At 37.0% G+C, this 21,524-nt stretch overlaps 1 protein-coding gene across 1 annotated transcript in view; it reads right to left on the bottom strand.

Annotated features, from left to right (window-relative positions):
- Positions 1 to 21,524, bottom strand: part of LOC128638551 (zinc finger and BTB domain-containing protein 40) — a 78,048-nt gene that overhangs the window by 44,430 nt on the left and 12,094 nt on the right. The window contains exons 4-9 of the mRNA XM_053690577.1: positions 17,922 to 18,102; positions 11,436 to 11,578; positions 9,602 to 9,794; positions 7,389 to 7,525; positions 4,101 to 4,299; positions 3,867 to 3,997 (exon numbers count right to left, since the gene is read on the bottom strand). Coding sequence (XP_053546552.1) covers positions 3,867 to 3,997; positions 4,101 to 4,299; positions 7,389 to 7,525; positions 9,602 to 9,794; positions 11,436 to 11,578; positions 17,922 to 18,102 — 984 coding nt within the window. The remainder of the gene's footprint in view (positions 1 to 3,866; positions 3,998 to 4,100; positions 4,300 to 7,388; positions 7,526 to 9,601; positions 9,795 to 11,435; positions 11,579 to 17,921; positions 18,103 to 21,524) is intronic.

The following is a 21,524-nucleotide window of genomic DNA, read 5'->3' as shown; positions in this document are numbered from 1 at the left end:
ATCACTGATTGAATGCTAAAACATCAACCTCACCTCCACTACCAACCAACCCAATCTTACCATAGGCCGCACACAAAACATACATACGGGGTCTACTCATACAAAGTAAAGCATTTCAAATCAAACAAAATAGAACTCAAAAAGTACAACTACATCAGGAAATTGAAATATTGGAAAATCAACTTAGAATCTGCTATTCTGACCATATTAAAAAAAAAAAAAAAAAAAAAAAAAAAAAAACGACAATCACTAGCTACTCTTTTGAACACACAATCTGCTAGAGCTATTCAAAAATGAAGAACACAATATTATATCTACGCTAACAAGCCTGATAAATTTTTAGCACACAAACTGCAAGAAAGATGCAAAGCATCGACTATTCCCTCCATACTTCTACTAAACGGCACATTGACCACACATCCACAACAAATTGTAGACGCGTTTGCCGACTTCTATAGGAATCTATATGATGGCAAAAAATTCTTGTTAAAAAAATTCCTAGAAGAAGCCAAGTTAAGATCCATTTCTAAAGAAGATAGTGCAGCTCTCAATGCTCCCATCACGATGGGGGAGGTCACAGTAGTCATAAAAGATCTTAAGATAGGAAATGCGGCGGGACCTGTCAGCTTTGCAAGCGAATAGTACAAAACATTTAAAGATATCCTACCACCCCACCTTAACAACTTCTGGAACCACATTATGGAGGGCCAGACAATCCCCCCTGAGTTATTGCAAGCAAAAATAGTAGTCATTCCAAAGTCAGGAAAAAACACCAAACTCTGTTCCAATTACTGCCCCATATCCCTAATAAACCAGGATCTCAAAATTCTAACTAAAATTCTGACCAACAGACTAAAACCTATAATCCCCTCACTGATACACCCAGACCAGGTGGGCTTCATTAAAAATAGAGAAGCACCCTGATAATATCAGATGGATGATTAACATAATAGCCTATCTCGGTGAGACTTGGGTGCCTTCTCTGCTTTTTTTATCTGGATGCGGAGAATGCATTCGACAGGATAGATTGAGGTTATATGCAGGCAGTTCTGGACTATATGGGATTTGAAGGTACTTTTACTAGAGCCATTAAAACTATTTACTCATCACCAACAGCTCAAATCTCAGCTTCAGGATATAAATCCAAAATATTTCCCATACTAAATGGCACAAGGCAGGGGTGCTCCCTTTCCCCCTTATCTTTGCTCTCTGTATCAAAACTTCAGCAGCAAAAATCAGAATCTCTCCCGATATCACAGACGCAAAAATAGTGAACCACGACTATAAACACTATAAACGCTTTTCACTGATGACATATTACTAACTTTAACCAAACCCCTCATCTCATTACCCAACCTCTACGACCTATTAAACCAATTCTCCAAAATATCAGGATACTAACTTTGATTTAAATTGGGCCAAACACTCTCTCAAATACTTAGGGATTCTCCTCATCACACAATTCAATCAGCTTTACAAACACAACTATATACCTATATACAAAGAAATTAAAAAGGGCATTAACAAATGGAGGACACATACGTTCGTGTGGCTAGGCAGATTGTCAGCAGTCAAAATGAATATTCTACCCCGTCTATTATACTTATTTAGAGCTCTCCCTATTAGAGTCTCAACCCCAGATCTAGCGACCTTACAATCAGAGCTAGTAGCTTTACTAAGGGGGAAAACAGTAGCTAGGATCCCTTCCTCAATTATAACTAGACATAAAATGTTGGGGGGGGAGCCCCTAACCTAATTGATTATTATAAAGCCTTGAGACTTTAACAAACGACTCTGTCAGGTAGAAATTCTTGAGAAATTCTTTGGATGTCTCTAGAAGCCAACCTTAATGGTTCCAGATACCCAGATGCAATTCTATGGGACAAACAATTCCAGAGTAGAAACCCAAAACTTTACAGACCACCCACTTCGGATTCCACCATCTCTACCTGGTCCTCAGCAACTAGGGGGCCAATTTCCAACCCATTCACAGATGACACCACTTAGGTCCCTCCTTCCAACTGACATAGAGAAGATAGTAGATAAATTGACAAACAAAGGTCTTTATAGAGTGGCAGACATCTTAGTGAACAGGAAACTTATGACCTTTAACCAAATTCATAATATTCTAATTCCCTTGAAGCTACATTGGTACCAATATCTTCAGATTTTCTCATCTATTCAACAATATCTTTGAAAGCCACAGAACCCAGAGTCTACAATCATAGAAAACAAATGGCGATCACCACACAGGCCCAAACAGACCATATCCAGACTATACATATCGATTCAATAGACACCTAATAACACTAAATACTCAATCTTAAACTGGGAGAGAGACTTAGGCACCACACAGGAAAATAAATACTGGGATGATATCTTTAACACGAGCGCTGATTTAAGGGAAAACACAACCAAAATCATATTTAGATGGTACTCAACACCCTTAAAAACTTTACACTTTTCTTCATCTAACAGTAGATTATGCTACTGAGGTTGCAGACAACTAGGCTCGTACCGTCATATGTGGTGGGATTGCGAACACAGACCGATCTGGGAAAAACTATCATCCCTACTTAGCACTCTATTAGATGACCACATACAAGTAGCACAGACACATGGGCAGAGATAAGGAATAAGATATCTCTAACATACACAATCTATGATTCCGCAGCATGGATTTTAGATACCAAGGAACTGGTCCATAATATCTTGTTCTATTGGCTTCTAAGAGGGAATCACAATTAAGGCATACCAATAACTCTAAAAGATGGTACCCCCATTAAAGCCTAAATATACAATACCAAAATTTCAGGGTCACCTACAAGTCAAGTTAAAGGATTCCTTTTTCCCTTCCTTAGCGACAATATGTTACATTTCAGTGCTCTCGGTATCTCATTTTTAATTTTTGTTCATTTCTTTGAACTTACGTTTCAATTATTTTTGTTGTTTTTTTTTGTGGGAGAGGAGTACACAAAATATAGCCACCCTGCAAGGTGAATTGACTTTACTCATTTTTTCTATGTGACTCAAGGGATTCTACCAGAGACTGGAATTGGAGCCTAATACAAATTGCTGTGGACTCATTAAGAGACGTTGGACACTCAGGGTGAACAACCCTTCACCTGGCAAATATAACTAATTATAGATGTTAAGGTCAAAATTATGCAAAAGGAGAAATAACATATAGTGTACCCTCTGAATATATGTATCTCATATTGTTATATTAATCAAAATGTTATAATAAAAAGATTTAAACATAAAGGCAAGGCAATGGTGTCTGTGTATATCAACATGTCCAATAAGCTAAACATTGGTTAAATTCTAGGAGCCATGGTTCCCCTAGTCTTGAGACAGTTCAACATATACAGCACTGTTGTGGCACTTAATGGTTTTGTTTTTACTTCTGTTGGGAGGGGGGGGGGGGTCTGTTTTATACAGCATACAAAAGCACTGGTTTTACAATAATCTGTCCAGCTAATCTGCCAAAATGATATCAAAGCTCATTAGATATAACACTTCATAAACCTACAAACAAAGCATATATTTTTATTTTTTTTTAAAAAAGAATTACAATTCTGTTAACTTAAATATGTATCTATTTTGACAAACATGTTGTGAAGCACTCTATTCAGTGCCTAAAATATTTTATAGCCAATTCCATACCCAATTAAGGCTGAAACAGATTTCACGTATAAAACACAAACTAAATTTCAGTGGAAATGTGTATTGTTAGACTAATATTTCCATATGCTGCCCCTTAAAAAAACAAAAATTTCTTCCATAGGTTGACCTTTTCTCATTTTTTTAACAAAAACTAAAAAGCCCAATTAAAAATTACTAGTAGACAATAATAGAATAAGTACCTCTTTAACAAGTCCAGTCAAAGCTTCATTTTCTGGGGATATGGACTTTAGATCACACTGCTGCAATGCTTGTGCAACTATCTCACTGTAGCAAAGAATTATTTCTGTAGCTTCAATTTTTCGATTGATTACTAAAAACAGAAGGCATATTGATTACTAAAAACAGAACGCATTAGTCACACTAAATATAATTAACAAAACAAGATTTTAAGATAGTGTGCGTGCATGTATTACCGATATGAAAGAAGTGTTCAGCTCCTGGATCTTTGCGAATCTCTTCAATTATGGATTTTAGAGCTACGTTGGATTCTTGCATTGAAAAGAGAAGTTGCCAAACAGGCATTGATGTTAGAGATTGTTCTTCTAAAATGGAGGCCATCAAAGTGCTAAAAATTCTTGAGCTGGAATTCTTCTTTACAATTTGTTCCATAACCTAAAAAGTATAATGAATTCATGGCAATTAGAGTTGTATAGCCAACATGAACTTTTGAAATAATACTGTATAGGATATATTCACTGGTGACGGCTGAGACTGTTCAAGTACATTGAAAGTGTAATCCAAACATTAACCCCTTAAGGACCAATGACTGAATCTGTCATGAAACAATTGAGCAAACTGAAGCGGTGTCCTTAAAAGGGACAGTCTACCATAGAATTGTTATTGTTTTAAAATGTAGATAATCCCTTTATTACCCATTCCCCAGTTTTGCATAACCAACACAGTTATAATTAATATACTTTTTACCTCTGATTACCTTGTATCTAGGAACCTTCTTCCAGCCCCCTGATCACATGACTGTGACTGTTTATTATCTATTGTCTTAAATTTAGCATTGTTTTGTGCTAAATCTTAAATAACCCCCTGTGCCTGAACAGAGTGTTATCTATATGGCCCACGTGTACTTCCAGTCTCTTTGTGTTGAAAAGAGATTTAAAAAGCATGTGATAAGAGGCAGCCCTCAAAGGCTTAGAAATTAGCATATGAGCCTACCTATGTTTAGTTTAAACTAAGAATACCAAGAGAAAAAAAGCAAATTTGATGATAAAAGTAAATTGGAAAGTTGATTAAAATTAAAAGTCCTATCTCAATAATGAAAGTTTAATTTATACTAGACTGTCGATTTAAGGGTTAATTCACTCACCATCTACAGAGAAAGAGCCTTTAGGGGTACAATCAGAGAGAAGTTCATATAGAGCACATTTTTTGCAATATTATCAAGAGATTATCTCTATTTTATGAAATATGAAGCCATCACTACCATAGAAAACTGAAGACTCGTCTTGCATATCTGTCTGCAAGAAACCTATATACCCAAGAATCTGCATACTATGTAAAGTGGAGTTTTACCTATTTTTTTCTTGCATTGCTCCATGTTTGTTTTTTGTTGTGATTTTTTTATTTTTTATTTAAATGGTTTTACTTCTATTATCAGATTTGCATACTCTTGGAATCCTTTGTTGTAGAAGAGCAATGCTCTGCTGGGGCCTAGCTGAATACATTGGATGAGACAATGACAAGCAGCTAGCTCACAGTAGTGTATTACTTCTGAGCCTACCTATGCAGGCTTTTCAACAATGGTTACCAAGAGAACAAAGCAAAGTAGATAAGAGAAGTCAGTTGGGAAATTGTTAAAAATGGCATGTTCTTTCTGAAAATGGTGAATAGAAATAAAATAAGGACAAAGAAAAAGTAACTGAGTTTTGTTCATATTATTTAGATAATTAAAAGTCTGCTTTAGTGAACCTACTTTATGGTAGGAAGAAGGAGAAATACATTGCAAGCACTATAAGATAAGCATACAGCAAGACAAAACTATATCATATCTTAGTTTTAAACTTAAAGGGATAGGAAAGTCAAAGTTAAACTTGCATGATTCTGATAGAGTATGTAATTTTAAGACTTTAAAATTCACTTATATTTTTACATCTGCTTCGTTCTCTTAGTATCCCTTGTTAAAAAAGAATACACACATATACACCAGTGGGAGCTGCTGCTAATTGGTTCCTGCACACATTTGTCTCTTGTGATTGGCTAACTAGATGTGATCAGCAAGCTGCCAGTAGTGCAATGCTGTTCTTTCAGCAATGGATAACAAGAGAATGAAGCAAATTTGATAATAGAAGTAAATTTGAAAGTTGATTAAAATTAAATGTCTGAATCATAAAATATTTTTTTGGGGTTTACTATCCCTTTAACAATCATAAATTAACGACTTTGTTTTGATAGTGAATATATACTATTTTTCTTTCTAATGACACTGCAAGTCCACGGATCATCTCTAATTACTATTGGGAATATCACTCCTGGCCAGCAGGAGGAGGCAAAGAGCACCACGCAAAGCTGTTAAATATCACCTCCCTTCCCTCCAACCCCAGTTATTCTCTTTGCCTACGTTAAAAGCAAGGAGGTGGTAAAGTTTAGGTGTCTGAAAGAAGATTCTTCAATCAAGATTTTTTTATTTTTACAGCAGAGCAAGTTTGTGCTGCTCCTGCCTGGGGTGTAGCCGTAGCCCATGTCAGTCTCTTCAGTAGAGCAGTGGTGGCTTTTAAGCAATTGGGAACTTGTGGGGTATAATCCTCACTGTGCCTCCCAAATAGTTTGCTGCCCTAACCGGAAAGCCTGAGTAAGATTACTCAGTCTCTCTTTTTTTCCACAGGTCCATGTGAGGGAGAATGCCTCTCAAAACTAGTGAGCTGCCCTGCTGCCAGGCAGATTTACATTAGGTAAGTGCTGAATTTAATTTTCTAAAAAGGGAAGAATATTTTTGCAATTTAAGAAGAGCAACAGGTTTATTGTTATATTTACAAAGTGACAACACTTTAAACAAGGATTGGCATATTCAATATCAAATATAGGAGCAGGAAGAATGCAGAGGAGCCAGCCACACAAATTACAGAAGCTAAAAAATTATGTTTTTACCTAAATATATGTAAATCTAGTATGTTTAGAGCTTGAAGTACACTTCTAGGAGCTACTACCCCAGCTATGTTGAGTCCTGTTTTATGCAGCAGTAAAACAATGGTACGTTACTTACAAGGGACAAACAGTACCCTGCCATTCAGCTTCAAACAATAGTTGATCCTCTTATCAAAAGTGCCCTATTGTTTGTATCACTTTAAAGGAAATCCCTGTTGCTCTTTCTTGTTACAGTGCATGTGTAGGACACAGTGTGCTTTATCAGTCTAGAACTGCATACAGACGTATGAAGAGGTGCCTGGAGCATCAGGAAAACTGTATGCACAAAACCAAGCCAAATCCTTTTTTTACAAGGTTTTGTTATACACATTTTTAATAGACTCCTGCAGACTGTTTTGGCTCTTCTATAGTAAATTGCAAATAAGCTTTAAATAGTTCCAAACTTTATAAAATATTATTTGTAATCTAAAAGAATAATATTACCATAGCCAGGTTTATGTGCACCAGAAATATTTATTTCAAGTCTGTACCACAATATCCCTAGTGATGGCAAACTTATAAATACATCATTAAAAACGATTTACTAGCAGTAAGATTTTCCATACCTCAGATTCATAAGCAGTTAAAGTAGAAGTGGACATAATGCTGTTTAACATGCTCTCAGCATTGGTAACAACCTCAGAAATATTTTCATAATATTGTTTCAGAAGTTCTGTCCCATAGTCATTTGGACTCTGCAAACCTTTAAGGAAACATGATAATGAAAGATTAAATACAACTGTTTTTTAAAGGGCCATAGTAAAATAAAATGACATTAGAGAATGTAATTGTAAGACTATTCACCCTAGACCAGTGTTTTTCAACCAGTCTGCCGTGGCACACTAGTGTGCCGTGAGAGATCCTCAGGTGTGCCACGGCAGACTGACAACAGTGTGACATATTTTTTAAACTTTGCTTGTTTTTTACTCCCAGTGCAGGGGTAGTTTGTAGGAGGCATGGCATAACAGCACAATACATACAGTATGTGTGTGTTTGTGTGTATGTGTATATATATATGCTGTATTAGGCTACAAAGTGTTATTTTTTTTTAATTTTTGGATAGTGGTGTGCCACAGGATTTTTTTTATGTAAAAAAGTGTGCAACTGCAAAAAAAAGGTTAAAAATCACTGCCCTAGACTACTGTGTGTTTAACTCCCGTAAAGGAAATACCGCTCGGGACTCGCAGAGCACTGCTGGTCCCAAGCACAAAATGCTGCTAATCCAATCTGTAGTGCTAGTTCCACATCTGAGCTTAGTTGATTTGATCAGCAGTGTTTTCCTCTTGAGACCAGCAGTGCTCTGCGAGTCCCAAGTGATATTTCTACTGTGTGCTTAACCCCTTTTGCCGTGGTTAAGGTCGATAGTCTTTAAATTACAATCACTAATGGATAAGAGCAAGTAATTTATGTTATTCCAAGTTAAAAGAAAAATGCATTGCTTTAATATTCACAGCTTGTATTTCATACAGGTAATAAAATCACATTATTAGCAAAAATAAACAAAAAAGTTATTCTGAAACTTAGCCAGCATCAAAATATGCTTTGGGGAGTAAAAACAAATCGTATAGAATAAAAAAATTCACATATCCAGAAAAGTTAGAAATTAACTGCTGGGCAAGTTTATAAACTTAGCAGAGTTAGAAGTGTGGCTTAGGTATTCCAATTGTCTATCCGGTGCTATGCTTTTAAGATTGTCTTGTACAACATTGCATTAGCATATTTTGTACAACATTATATTTTCTTTATATTTTTTGCTTAGTGGAGTATTTTAAAAACTCACTTTTCACCTCCCCAAAAGTTAAAAAGTTGTGTGTGTATATATTCAAGTATATATATTGTGTATATATTCAAGTATATATATCAGGTGTCCTAGCACTCCAACTTTGGCACTGTATCAACCACCTGGGTGCAATCCTCAAATTTCATATAGAGTAAAACTTTGAAATGAAGGGCACTCTCAGGACGTTTCAGAGAAGCACAAAAGACTTTTATTCAAAATCTTGTTCATATTTTGAATAAAAAGTCTATTGTGGTTCTCTAAAATGTCCTGAGAGTGCCCTTCATTTCCAAGTTTTACTATATATATATATATATCGATCTATCTCCGCCCCCCCAAACTGACACAAAAACTGATAATCTGTCAAACATTCAGTATTCTGAGAATGGGTGCCTAGACTATTAGTATATATATATATATATATATATATATATATATATATATATATATATATATATATATATATATTTGTGAACACTGTTCTCAGTCTGTGCATTTATGTTAAATTATGCAAATAATTTGTGCTTTGGATAGCTGAAAATGATAATATAACAATGCCCCCTACCGGCTACTACATATTGCTGTGTGTGTGTGTGTGTGTGTGTGAGTGAGAGAGAGATATGGGAGGACCTCATCTGAATGTCCCTACTAGGCCTGTGCATTCAGAGGATTCGGATGCTGCCGAATGCAGCGGCTGCTCGTAATTCCAGATCGTAGAGTGTTGCACTTTCACAAGCAGAAATTTGACTCCAAAAATAGCCGAAAGCAGCGAGCGGCCACTTCACATCCTGGGGGGCATCCAAAACCTCAGAATGCATAGTCCTGGTCTCTGCCCTGAATCCCTTCTTGCAGCAGAAACAACGTAGTCTGAAGATTTCTGTGAGTCCATTTGCCTAGATATTTCAATAAGTAACACATTTCATTTTTAATTGGAAATATGATTATATATCTTATATGGGTTTTAATTTAAACATTTTATTCTTTGCAAAAAATTATTTTTACCTGGATTGCATGAATTTTTAGTTTGTGGCTCCAACATGTCTAACAAACTGTGAAGATCAGGAAATGCTTCCCTGACCGCTTGTAAGAGCTTTACAAAAGAATCTGGGCTTAGCAGCTTTGCTTCTGTAACTTTGTCCACAAGTTTGGCCATGGCCTCTTTATGTGACCCACCTTCACAGCACTGAATAATAACCTAAAACATAAGAAAAGAAATAAAGAAATCAACCTTGATATACAGCATGATAATTCCCTTTGAGGGAGACTAAGTTGAAAATAAACAAGTGTATTATGTTAAAGAGACATGAATAAAAGCGCCGATTGGAGAACAGTGCAAACTGTTCATTCACAAAAAATAATAATTACCAATTACTTTTGAAGTGGGCAGCTGGAGCGTGGGGCACTATAATTTCAGTGTTACATTAAAAAGTAAATTAAAGGGACAGTCAAGTCAAAATTAAACTTTCATGATTCAAATAGGGCATGTAATTTTAAATAACTTTCCAATTTACTTTTATCACCAATTTTGCTTTGTTCTCTTGGTATTCTTAGTTAAAAGCTAAACCTAGGAGGTCATATGCTAATTTCTTAGACCTTGAAGGCCTCTAATCTAAATGCATTTTGACAGTTTTTCACCACTAGAGGGAGTTAGTTCATGTGTTTCATATAGATAACATTGAGCTCATGCACGTGAAGTTACCTATGAGTGAGCACTGATTGGCTTAAATGCAGGTCTATCAAAAGAAATGAAATGAGGGAAAAGTTTGCAGAGGCTTAGATACAAGTTAATCACAGAGCTAAAAAGTGTATTATTATAAATTGTGTTTATTATGCAAAACTGGGGCATGGGTAATAAAGGGATTATCTATCTAACTAAACAAAAATCTTGTGTTGACTGTTCCTTTGAAGCACATCTTCATTACCACTGTTGAATTAAACTATCGCTAACATTCCAGATCTGTTTATACAAAAGTGAAAGTTTACCATCACTTTTTAAATAATTGGACTCCTCCTAGAACCCCATTTTGCTCCAGGTAAGGATACAGCCAAGGCTTGCAGCACACGCATATATGTTTGCCTCTAATTTGCTAATCAGATGTACCCTCAACTGAAGAGGCATAACAGTGCAACACTACCTATATAGCCAATACATTTGTAAAGGTAAAATAAAGGAATTTTTTAAAAAAAATAAAATGCTTTAATGAAATTATTTTTTTTTACTTTTTTTTTTTTTTTTTTTTTTAAACATTTAACCAGATTTCCTTTTATACCATAGACAAAATTCAGGTTGCTTCACTAACTCAAGTTGGTTATGAAATGCAACTCATGTTGACAACGTATGTGGGCCCTTACCTTCAAAGCTCCCCTCTTTGAAACGAAAGGTCACATGCCACTAACTGCTATGTGCTCTGTAAGAGACTCAGTCATGCTAAAGTGTAAGCGAAGAGCACGTAACTCTGCCGTTAGATACTTCCCCTTTGCATGACAGATCATTTACCACAAAGTCATCACACTTCATCAATTACTGACAACATAATGAGAAGAAATCTTCTACCCTGTCTTGTTGTGCCCCAATGATGGAGAACAATTGAAAATGCAAAGGATGCAGGAAGATTTTGTTTTACACTGAGCAAGTAAGAGGAAGACAACCTCTATGTCCTCCGTACTGTAGAGATTAAATATTGTTATTTAGAAATTTAATTTGTTGCTTTTACTTTGTCAAAAGCTGTAATATAAATAACACTATTCTGACTCGTCACAACTATCGGTCAAGTACTTGTCCTTATATTTCTAATTGTTTTCTGTTATAAATTATTATTTAAAAAATATAATGCACCTGCTTCTCCCGGTTTGTTAGAAAGCCTTCTTCTGCTGTATCCAAACACTCAATAATAGGGCTCAGCTCTGTAATGGATTGAATGAGCTCCTCTTTATGTTCCAGCAGAAGGTCAAATAAGCTTTTCTCATTTTTCTTTGCTTCTAGAAAAGTGCAGGATAAAAAAAAAAAAAAAAAAAAAAAAAAAAAAAAAAAAAAAATCATGTTTAGCTCAATTCTACATGTAAATAAAGCAGTAACAATACTTTATATAGCAAAAGAATCTATAAGAGATGCAGGACACATAACCGCTAAAAGTCTATTTGTGTATGCTGTCCATGTTAGAGAAGCATTGTACTCAAGCATGTTTTAAAGTGATTGTAAAGTTAAGCTATATGCTTAATATCTGTAATAAAAAAAGAAAATGAAGGGCACTTTAATTGATTAGAATCATTGTAGACACTAAAATAAATAACCAGCCTTTCATTTTCTTATACATTTCGCTGTTCCTCCGCCAACACACGGTCTATTTCAGTGTAAAATGACGAATCACGCAGGATGCGTTACAATTGGCTACAGCGCGATGCTTCACTTTACACTGAAATAGACTAAGCGGTGTGGGCGAAGTAATTGCGGAATGAATAAGAAAATGAAAGAGTGATTATTTATATATTTTAGCCCTTCATTTACTTTGTATTACATATATTGTTTAGAGTATAGCTTAACTTTACAATTACTTTAACATAAAAAATATGAAAGAGCAGCATGTAAGCATTTTCGAAAAAAAATGTACGCAAGAAAAAAGTTGATTAATTGTAATACTGCAGCATAATTTATGTTTTTGCTACTAATACTCAATGGCTGACAGCACTGGCATCTTTATTTGTGGAGAGGGACAAATCTCTCAACCTTAGCTTATGTAGAACAAGACAAATGTTTCCAAAAAATAAAACAAACATTAAAAAAAAAAAAAAAAGTATTATAAGTAAAGTGGTAGAAAAACCCCAAAACAAAGCATAAACCTTATGTATGTCGCAAAAGAAATACAGCTGAAAATGTCACTTGATGAGAAAGTGAGGTGGAGAATAACAAAATTTATGCTTACCTGATACATTTCTTTCTTTCCTGGCATGGAGAGTCCACAATTTCATTCCAATGACTAGTAGAAATTCAACTCCTGGCCAGCAGGAGGAGGCAAAGAGCACCCCAACAGAGCTGTTAAGTGTCACTTCCCTTACCCATAACCCCCAGTCATTTGGCTGAAGGAAAATGGAAAAAGAAGATGACACAAGAGAATAGAGGTGCCTGAGGTTTATATAAAAAAAAAAAAACTGCCGTCTTAAACAATTAAGGGCGGGTCGTGGACTCTCCATGCCAGGAAAGTAAGAAATGTTTCATATAAGCATAAATTTTGTTTGTTTTCTTTCCAATAGCATGGAGAGTCCACAATTTAATTCCAATTACTAGTGGGAATTAATACCCAAGCTAGAGGACACAGAATGAAAGGGAGGGAAAACAAAACAGGCGAACCTAAACAGAAGGCACCACCGCTTGAAGAACGTTTCTCCCAAAGGAAGCCTCAACCGAAGTAAAAAGTATCAGATTTGTAGAATTTGGAAAAAGTATGCAATGAGGACCAGGTTGCCACCTTGCAAATTTGCTCCACAGAAGCTTCTTTTGAAAGCCCAGGAAGAAGAGACAGACCTTGTGGAATGAGCCGTAATTCTCTCAGGGGGCTGCTGTCTCATAAGCCAACCTGATAACACTTCTCAACCAGAGAGAAAGAGTAGTAGAAGTGGCCTTCTGACCCTTTTGCGTACCAGAGAACACAACGAACAGGGTAGAGGATTGCCTAAAAACTAGTTGCTTGAAGGTAAAACTTTAGAGCACGCACAACATCCAGGTTATGCAACAGGCATTTCTTCTGAGAAAGATTAGGACAAAAAGAAGGAAAAACAATTTCCTGATTGACATTGTGATCCAATACTACCTTGGAAAGAAATCCCAGTTAAGTACGAAGAACGGCCTTATCCGCATGAAAAATAAGGTAAGGGGTATCACACTGCAGGGCTCAAAGTTCGGAAACTCTGAAGTAGAAGAATTAGCAAGGAGAAATAAAAACTTCCCAAAAGAACAAATAAATATCACTGAAAGCATAGGCTCAAACGGAGCCTGCTGCAGAACTTTAAGAACGAGATTAAGGCTCCAAGAAAGAGCAACAAGTTTAAGCATAGGCCTGATTCTTACCAAGGCCTGCACAAAGGATTGAACATCTGGCAGACACTTGTGAAAAAGAATAGACAGTGCAGAAATCTGAACCTTCAGAGTACTGACAAACCTTTTTCCAGACCATCTTGAAGAAAGGATAAAATGCGAGGAATCCTCACCTGACTCCAAGAGAAAACCTTTAGATTTGCACCAATACAGGTATATGCACCATACCTTATGGTAAATCTTAACAGGATTACAAGCCTGAAGCCTAGTACCAATGACCTCAGAAAAACCACAGAGGCAACCTCCAAGGGGGAAGAGACGACATCTTCACCAGATCTGCGAATCAGATCCTGCAAGGCCAGACAGGAGCTATTAGGTTCACAGACGCCCTCTCCTGCTTGATTCGAGCAATGACTCGAAGGAGAACAAACGGGGGGGGAACAGGTACGTCACACTAAAGTTCTAAGGCACCGCCAGAGCATCTATCAGAGCGACTTGTGGATCTCTTGATATTGAACCGAACTTTGGAAGTTTTGCGTTTAGACGTGACGCCACCAGATCCAACTCCGGAGTCCCCCACTTGAGGGTTATCATTGTGAAAACCTCTGGGTGAAGAGCCCACAAGAGAATACGAGTCACCTCCTTTATGGCTAATGCACACCGAAACCCTACCTGGTGGTTAATGAATGCCATGAGGAGATGTTGTCCGATTGAAATCGGATAAAACGGACCGAAGATAGTTGAGGTCAGGCTGTTAAAGCAATGTAAATTGCTCTCAACTATAGAGTGTTTATGGGAAGAGAAGACTCCTCAAGTCCAAAGACCCTGAGCCTTGAAAGTACCCCAAACTGCTCCTCAGCCTGAAAGGCTGGCATCCAAAGTCACAATCACCCAGGACAGCCTCAGGAAGCATGTACCCTGAGACAGATGGTCCTGCAAAATCCACAAAGGTAGAGAGACTCCTGATAGAGGATCTAGAATTATCCTCTGCAAAAGATCTGAGAGGTCTCTGTTCTTAGTCTGAGCATGCATAACTATAGAGGTCTCAGATGGAGACGAGCAAAAGGAATAATGTCCATAGAACTAACCATTGGACCATATACCTCCATACATTGAGCCACCGATGGACAGAGAAAAGACTAAAGAGACCGACAATAAGACCAATATTTTTGGATTTTTTGACCTCTGTCAGAAAAATCTTCAAGGCCAGAGAGTCAATGATCAATCCCAAAAGTCACATTCTGGAGTTTGGCACCAGGGAACTCTTTTCCAGATTTATCCATTAAACAGCTTGTGAACACACGTTCAAGTTGAAAGAATCTACAGCAGGAATCAAATTGCAAGCCTTCTAATTGCTAGGCAGCTAAGCTAATCATAAGGCTATTACAAAGTGTCTGTATGAAATATTGCTAAGAGAAAAGAAGGCGCCTGAACCAAAAAATCGTCCAAGTATGGCGCCACCGCTATCTCCTGAGATCTGACCACCACCTAAAGGACCCCTAGAACCGTTGTAAAGATCCAAGGAGCCGTGACAAGGCCAAAGGGAGAGCAACAAATAGTAAGAGTTTGTCTAGAAAGGCAAACCCCAGGAAATAGGTGATGATCCTTGTGAAAAAGGACATGAAGATATGCATCCTTCAGGTCTATGGAAGACATAAACGGACCCTCATGAATTAAGGGTAGAATGGAGCATATAGTCTCCATCTTGGATGATGGAACCATGAACATTTTTTGAGACACTTGAGGTCCAAAATAGGTCGAAAAGTCCCTCCCTTTTTGGGAGCCACAAAGAGGATTGAGTTGAATCCTTGACCCTTTTCTGCTACCTGTACTGGGACAACCCTCCCAGAGTAAATAGGTCCTTAATGCAAGTTAAGGAGGTTTCTCTCTTCACCTGGTTTGATAAAGAACAAGTGCCTTGTGTGAGGCATTGTAAACACAAATGAAAAAAAAATCTGTCTTAAGCTTAAAGCTTTGAAAGAGGAACTATCCGTTCCCACACATACAATAATTTGTCAAGCAGACAAGAGATAAGGCAATACGTAGACCAGGCTTATATAATCCTCCGATAAATGTCTACTGCAAAAGAATAGGGATAATATCCTTAAAATTCCTAAATATCTATTTAGAATGTACAGCCAGCAAAGACTTAACATATCCAGAATATTTCTTCCATAATAAAAGGAAGAAAAATATCTGCAGTAGAAAAACTACTATAAGCTGTAAATGACCTTGATAATGCAAACATCATATCTGAAAATGACCCTTAGATAGAACCTATATAAACATCATTGGTCACACATAAGCCATCATAAGAGGAAACATATCCACCTCTAGATGAAAATACAGAAAACTAGTTTCACAAGTAGTAGTTTCTAAAGATTGTCACTAGATAGCAGCAAACATCCATGGACGCTATGAAAACAGAGAGACCAGTTTTATTTAAACAAATAAAAAAAAAATCCAGTCATACCCACAAGAAAATTGAGCCCCTCACCTCCTTGCATTAAAATATTAAATACTCTGAATCTGATTAATTACATCAGATAAATTGTAAAACTGTGCAAAACATCACTGATTTTATTATTACCGCCATCACGGACTCAGGCTCAGCGCTTTACGCTCTTCATTTAAATCACTTATTTAAATTATTTCATCATTAAATCCATGTGTTACACAAACAGTCTGCAAACTGTATCTGCCTTAAAATGGGGCCGTCTCATAGTGGAAATTTAAAGTGCGTATATCGCGCTAAACACACAGAAATTAAGTCTGATGCCAGACCCTTGAAGGGAAATTGTAAAACATCACTGATTTTATTATTACCGCCATCACGGACTCAGGCTCAGCACTTCACGCTCTTCATTTAAATCACTTATTTAAATGATTTCATCATTAAATCCATGTGTTACACTAACAGTCCGCAAACTGCAAACTGTATCTGACTTAAAATGGCGCCGCCACATAGTAGAAATTTAAAGTGCGCATATTGCGCTAAACACACAGAAATTAAGTCCGATGCCAGACCCTTGAAGGGAAATTGTAAAACTGAATAAGGGCTTACGTTTAAAAAACCCTAAACATAATTCAGCTCAAGCCATAGCCAAAAACTCTGTTACTCACATATCCCATAATGAGTGCTCAGAGGTCCGTTAAATGCAGCATTCGTTTTCTTAATTTCAATTGCACTCACGGAAAACAGTGTGCAATGACCTCTTCCTGTAAACAGAGGTGCTGTCGCTGACATAGGAAACCTACTGGCATTAAGAAGCTGTATACTAACTGCTTCATAATAATAAATGCCACAAGGGTACTCCATTAGAATCTGCCCTCACAGATAAATTAAAAAGGCAAAAGTCCCCCATCTTGAGCTATTAAGCCCCCCTTACTTAGACCACAAGCTATTGAGGGGTAAGGGAATCCAGGGACTCACCAGTCTAGCAGCTTTCTCAGTAGCCCGTGGTCTGCCAGAAAAATCCTCATCCTGACAGGAACCTTGGAGCTTCAGGGCAGGAAATGTATCCCAGGTATGAAAGATCCAGATGGCCTCAGACAGGAACCTGGAGAAAAAGAAAAACAGAGTAACCAACCCTGGTTTTCCATGTAGGGGTATAATAAATGTTGGAAGATAAGCAAGGACTACCCCGCCGTCTACCAACTGCTAAAGGCCACAATTACTCTTACTATAAAGATGGACACAGCATAGCCCCAAACCTTGCTTGCAGGGAAAAGTACCCATTAAAGGATTAAATTATCTTCAGACACCATCTTCGCACATCATCCCGATGTTAGAAGCAAAGAATGACTGGGGGTTATGGGTAAGGGAAGTGACACTTAAAGGGACAGTAAACCTTAAAAATAATGTTATATAATTCTGCACATAGTGCAGAATTATATAACATAGTAGCCAAACATTAAAAAACATAATTGTACCCTATTAATTTAAAAAAACAAACGCTGTTTCACAGACCCGCTCCGCTCAGCAGAGAGTGGGTCTGTGAAACAGCGTTTGTTTTTTTAAATTAATAGGGTACAATTATGTTTTTTAATGTTTGGCTACTATAATGTTATATAATTCTGCACTATGTGCAGAATTATATAACATTTTTAAGGTTTACTGTCCCTTTAACAGCTCTGCTGGGGTGCTCTTTGCTGCCTCCTGCTGGCCAGGAGTTGAATTCCCACTAGTAATTGGAATAAAATTGTGGAAAGAAATATTTTGGAGTAGGGTTGAAAACTGTACCCACCATCTATTCCTTTTCACATTCTAATTGTTTTTTTGAGGAACATTACCTGGTTCATCTGGAGGTTCCTTTTCAAGCAATACTTTATTTACATTAGGATTGGAGTGCCTGCACAACTTAAGCAAAGCCAGAACGGTCTCCACTACAATGCTCTGTCCATCTTTAACCTTTTCTAAAAGTTTGGTGAATGTTGAGCTCCCCTCTTCAGCTTGACAACACTCCATTACTGCCTACAAGGAAGAAAAGAGAAATCAAATGGGAACAGGTTTTTGAATAACTTAATAGGAAATCCTGAATATCCTGAACAAATTAAAAAATAAAATAACATTCGATGCAGATTAACCTTGTTTATGCATCTATACAACACAGAGGACAATACACAATAATTACAGATTTTCAAGAAATGCCAATAAATAGCCTATGTTATGATACAAAACATGAAGGTATTTAAATATAAATGAGCCTTTAAAAAGGGACATGAAACCCAATTATATTCTTTCAGGATCCAGAGAGTATACAGTACCAAAGTTCTATAATTTACTTCAATTATCAGATTTGCTTCATTCTCTTGGTATCCTTTGTTGAAGGAGAAAATGCACTACTGAGAGAGTCAGCTGAACACATCTGGGGAGCCAATAACATGTATTATGTGCAGTCACCAATCAGCAGTTCCTGAGCCTAGCTGGGTATACTTTAAAACATTGAATATCAAGAGAACAAAGCAAATTAGATAAAAGGGGTAACTGGAAAAGTTGTTTTAAAATTGCACGGTCTATCTGAATCGTGAATGTTTAACTTTTACTTTTCCTCCTCTTTAATATTAGATAGCATTAGATCAGTTTCATTTTACATCTTATTTTGCATAAAATGTTTAATTATGCAAAGTTTAAAAAAAAAAAAAAAAAACACACCACCACTGTGCAGCAATAAAATGCTAGTAATTGATTCTTGAAAGATAGTGGCATTTTACAATGAGGTAAAACTATAAAAACGTAATGTGCAACTTGAACCTTTTTAACGCTTTTTTTTTAAGGGGTATCCCTAGTTTCACTTTAAAAGGGATATTAAACACTATACAAATGCTAGATAGAATGATGCTTTCATAGAAAAGATTAGTCTGAGAATAACATGTAGATGTATTTTTTAAAGTTTCATTAGGTGTTTAAATATTGAGAAAATAAATGTAAAGTTTTAGTGTCAATAAAACAATGGGAGCTGCCATGTTGTAACTTAGGTTACCTTCTCTGCTGTAGCCAATTAGGGACAGGTATAAATAGGTCACTAGAGTGTGCACCCAATGACTGTGGAATATAACAGTGTTCTGCACTTCCATTTATAACAGGAACTGAAAAGCTCACACACAAAATATATATATATATATATATATATACATACATACATACATACATATATATATATACAAAACACGGAAGGGAACTGCACTCTCATACCGGACCGGGTACACATCCTATGACCCTGCAACATGCTCAGCCCTGGGTGCCACTGGCACTCACAGGAAGCTGTGCTGTCCCCAGAGCCACAAGCAGTTAACCCCAGACAGGTCTGGGTGCAAGAACCATAGGGAAAATTACAAAACAAATTAATACAACACACAGAGAAAACCCAGCACTCACTTACAAGCTCTCAGCTAAGATTTAAAAGCAAAAATGGAAAGGTTAGTCACCGCATCTGGCCAAATGGGACAAGCTCAGGTACCACGTCAAGGTCCTCTCCAATACCTGAGACCCTAAAACAGCCACACAATGCAAGCTTTCAAATCCAAACAAACTGAAAACAAGGGCACCCAGGGCTGAGCATGTTGCAGGGTCATGGGATGTGTACCCGGTCCGGTATGAGAGTGCAGTTCCCTTGTATGTATGTATGTATGTATGTATGTATGTATGTATGTATGTATGTATGTATGTATGTATGTATGTATGTATGTATGTATGTATGTATGTATGTATGTATGTATGTATGTATGTATGTATATATATATATATATATATATATATATATATATATATATATATATATATATATATATATATATATATATATATATATATATATATATATATATATATATATATATATATATATATATATATATATATATATATATATATATATATATACATACATACATACACACACACACGCAAAGTGCACTCCAGATCCTGAATAACAATGGCTTCGGGTGCTAGTCAAGACCTAAACATAACCAGAAAAAAAGAAGCACTCCAGAAGTCTTTCAATAATTTCACCTTTAATTAGTGAACGTTTTCGGGCAATAAACTGCCGTCCTCAAACTTACAAGGTTTACAGAAAACTTACCACCCAGCTGTGTTATAAACCGCCACCAGAGAAAAGTGCGCCACGCTCTCCGCGGTAGATGCGCCGCCCCTGCCGAGTGACGTCATCGCCCGCGGCAACGTGTGGAGACTGAATAAAGAAAAACAACAAAGAAACAGCATAATTATACAAGCACCAAACAAGCGCTAAGCATACAAAAGTAAGAACATAGGCAATAGAGACAAAAATGGGAATATTTATTATATCGCTATATAGTAGTACACATACGGTTGCCATAGCAACCAGGTAACAGACGCCATATATGGCAAGTCAGCAAATAGCGAACAAAAAAACAAGCCAAATAGCACCAAATATCAAACCTTGTGACTCCAGAGAACAGAACATGGCAACAGAAATTAGGTACAACCACAGGGGCCAAAACTGAAATGTGGAGTCACACGATAGGATAAACAAAAGGCCAACAAACTAGAAATATTACAGATATCAAGGATACTCAAATGGAACATGTCTCTCATAAAATTGTGTACAGTAATTAGAATGACCATGGACTCCCAAAAAGGTATGCATGACCCCTATGTTCCAAAGCAAATGACAGCTAATGGAACGGGATCATAGGAACACCTGCCAATCTAGCTGTGTATTAAGCCCATAAGGCACGAGAGTGTTCAATTCAAATGTCCATTTTGCTTCTTTTTGGAGAAGCAGTCGGTTCCTATCACCTCCTCTTGACAACGGTGGCACATGGTCTATGATCGTGTACTTAAGGTCCATAACACCGTGTTTGTATTCCAAAAGGTGTCTGGCCACCGGTTGTTCTGATGTGCCTTTATTAAGTGCCGTTTTAATAGCAGATCGGTGATTTGCCATACGTGTACGCAGGTCATCGCTGGTCTTTCCTACATAATTCAGCCCGCAAATGCAGTGTAATAAGTATATTATATGTGTAGTAGTACACGTAAGGCGGAATTTGTGTTTATAAACTTTACGTTTGTGTGGATGAGTAAAGCTAGGACCAGTAATAAGACCCCCACATGTTGTGCAGCCAAGACATCGGAAGACCCCTGGTTTTTTAACATCCAACCATGTTGAAGTTCTATAACTACGTATCGGATCGGTTTTAATTAATAAGTCCCGCAGTGACCTGGACCTCTTGTAGCCCACCCTTGGTGGTTCAGCTTTATGTAAGGGTAACGATCTGTCCGTGTTAATGATCTCCCAATGCTTGTTAAGAATGTCCTTTAAGGGGCCCTTGTCACCTGTAAAAGTTGTGATAAATGTCATCCTTTTATCCTCCTTTTTGGGTGCCAAATCCCTGGCCTTGCAGACCTGATCCCGC

Source organism: Bombina bombina, chromosome 8, assembly GCF_027579735.1.
Source record: "Bombina bombina isolate aBomBom1 chromosome 8, aBomBom1.pri, whole genome shotgun sequence".
Classification (NCBI taxonomy): domain Eukaryota; kingdom Metazoa; phylum Chordata; class Amphibia; order Anura; family Bombinatoridae; genus Bombina; species Bombina bombina.
Note: the sequence above shows the minus strand (reverse complement) of the source record. Positions and strands in the feature narration are given on the sequence as shown.